General features: G+C 41.9%; 1 protein-coding gene across 1 annotated transcript; it reads left to right on the top strand.

The window, feature by feature from the left end:
* Nucleotides 1–289: 289 nt before the first annotated feature.
* On the top strand, nt 290–1,216 carry LOC108042460. The gene is made up of 2 exons (XM_017120766.2): nt 290–838; nt 896–1,216. Exons 1-2 carry the CDS (start codon nt 335–337, stop codon nt 1,214–1,216), a joined length of 825 nt encoding a protein of 274 aa, XP_016976255.1. The 5' UTR covers nt 290–334.
* The last annotated feature ends 464 nt before the right edge of the window (nt 1,217–1,680 follow it).

Raw genomic sequence — 1,680 nt, forward strand, 5'->3', positions numbered from 1 at the left:
TAAAGGGTTTTAAGCATGTTTATTTCCAAAAGACCACGTTAAACTTTTGTCAGTGATTTCAAAACCATATTTGTTTCTGTGGATATTTGTATATTTCATTGCACTAAATGCCAAGTTTGTATTCAAAGTGTTTTCTTGACAGGACATTTTTGATTATGGTATTTGGAAACTTCATTTATATATTTTTTAGCAACCAATCTTTTATTACAGAGCGCTTGTCCTATTTATTATTATTTAGAGGCAATCAAAGCGTGCTGTGAACAAAACGTACATTTGTGAGTTACGACAAGGCAAAGTATATATTTTCAACTTGTGATCTTTAAGCGAAGCAATAATGGTTACGAAAGTAATTAAAGGCTTTAAGCGCGAGATCAGGCCCTGTATTCTAAAGGTAATGCCGTACTGCGTTATGTCGTACTACTTCATGGAGGTGCTCTACTCACTGGTCAACGGTCATCTTGTGGGCAGAGAACGGGCAATTGTCATGGACGTCACCGATGTGTTTGGGTACATCTATACGTGCTTCGATGTCCTGCTGACCATTGTGGCCATCTTCCTCATCCTCGCCACACGAAAGGAGGCCAGCGGAGTGACACTTTTGCTCATCGGCAGAGTTATCCACCGACTGTTCTTCTCGATATGGACCGTGTTCTTCTATTTCCTCTTCAACGACAGCCTGGATGTGGGCTCCCTACTAATGCTGATGGCCGCCAAAATCAAACTGAGAGATGAAAAGGAATGGTCTCATACTGAGAGGTCAAAGTATCAACTATTATTGCTGGGGGGAAGGCTTTGTCTGTGCAGTTTGTTTATAATGTGGATGGACGAGAACGTGGAGGTAAGTAACCCTTCTTTCCATACCACTGGGATAAACATATTTTCAATATTTTTCCAGACCATGTTCAGCATTGTGTCAATGGTTCTTCTGCTTTTCATAAGCGTGGGCTTTCACTGCAAACTGTCCGCCTATCTGACCGTAGTCGCCCTGTTATATCACGATGTTTTCAGCAACCATTGGAGCATGTTGTGGGGCTGGAACGATAGGCTGCTTTCGATGCAGTACTTCTCCCTATTGTTCTGCAAAATCGGTGGTGTTCTGATGCTTTCTGAGCTGGGCGGAGGCAAGTGGTCCATCGATGGATTCAGGAACAGAAATGGCGAAAAGTGGGATAAGAAGGGCAACTACCGAATTGTCAAGGGCCAGGCGCCGGCCTAGTAAATGTTTTCCAAACAGATTGAGATGTGGAGCCCTATCTTTACTTTTCCACGTTGCCTTTCAACGTTTAAGGGATTTACATAAACTTTAATGGGAAATACTTATAGCCCGACGGCTAATGCTTATTTTTATTTCTATCTCTATTTGTACACCTGCCTCTCGGCATCCGAGTGGGCACTCCAAATGCTCTTTGATTCGCGCCTCAGCCGACGAATTATTTAAAAGACTCGAGTTGCGTTTAAGAGGCTTTCCCTCCCACTCGCTCCTCTCGACACAGCTTTTTTCTCGGGAAAGAAAATTGAAACCAGCTTAGGTAGAGATGTGAGACAGTACAATTTTTAAATGCCAGAAAATCAGAAAGAAACAGTGGTAAATAGTGTTGTCAGCAGCCAACTAAAAAACTGGAAAAACCACTCAAAAAAGCGTGAAAAAGAGGATTATTAAATGTGAAAATAACAACAAAT

This window comes from Drosophila rhopaloa, unplaced genomic scaffold (assembly GCF_018152115.1).
Source record: "Drosophila rhopaloa isolate 14029-0021.01 unplaced genomic scaffold, ASM1815211v1 contig_2, whole genome shotgun sequence".
Taxonomy (NCBI): Eukaryota; Metazoa; Arthropoda; class Insecta; order Diptera; family Drosophilidae; genus Drosophila; species Drosophila rhopaloa.

Bases quoted from the DNA above. Each gene is read 5' to 3' on its own strand.
- LOC108042460 (XM_017120766.2), top strand. From the start codon at position 335: ATGGTTACGAAAGTAATTAAAGGCTTTAAGCGCGAGATCAGGCCCTGT. The intron at 839-895 runs GTAAGTAACCCT...ATATTTTTCCAG, and splicing joins GGATGGACGAGAACGTGGAG to ACCATGTTCAGCATTGTGTC.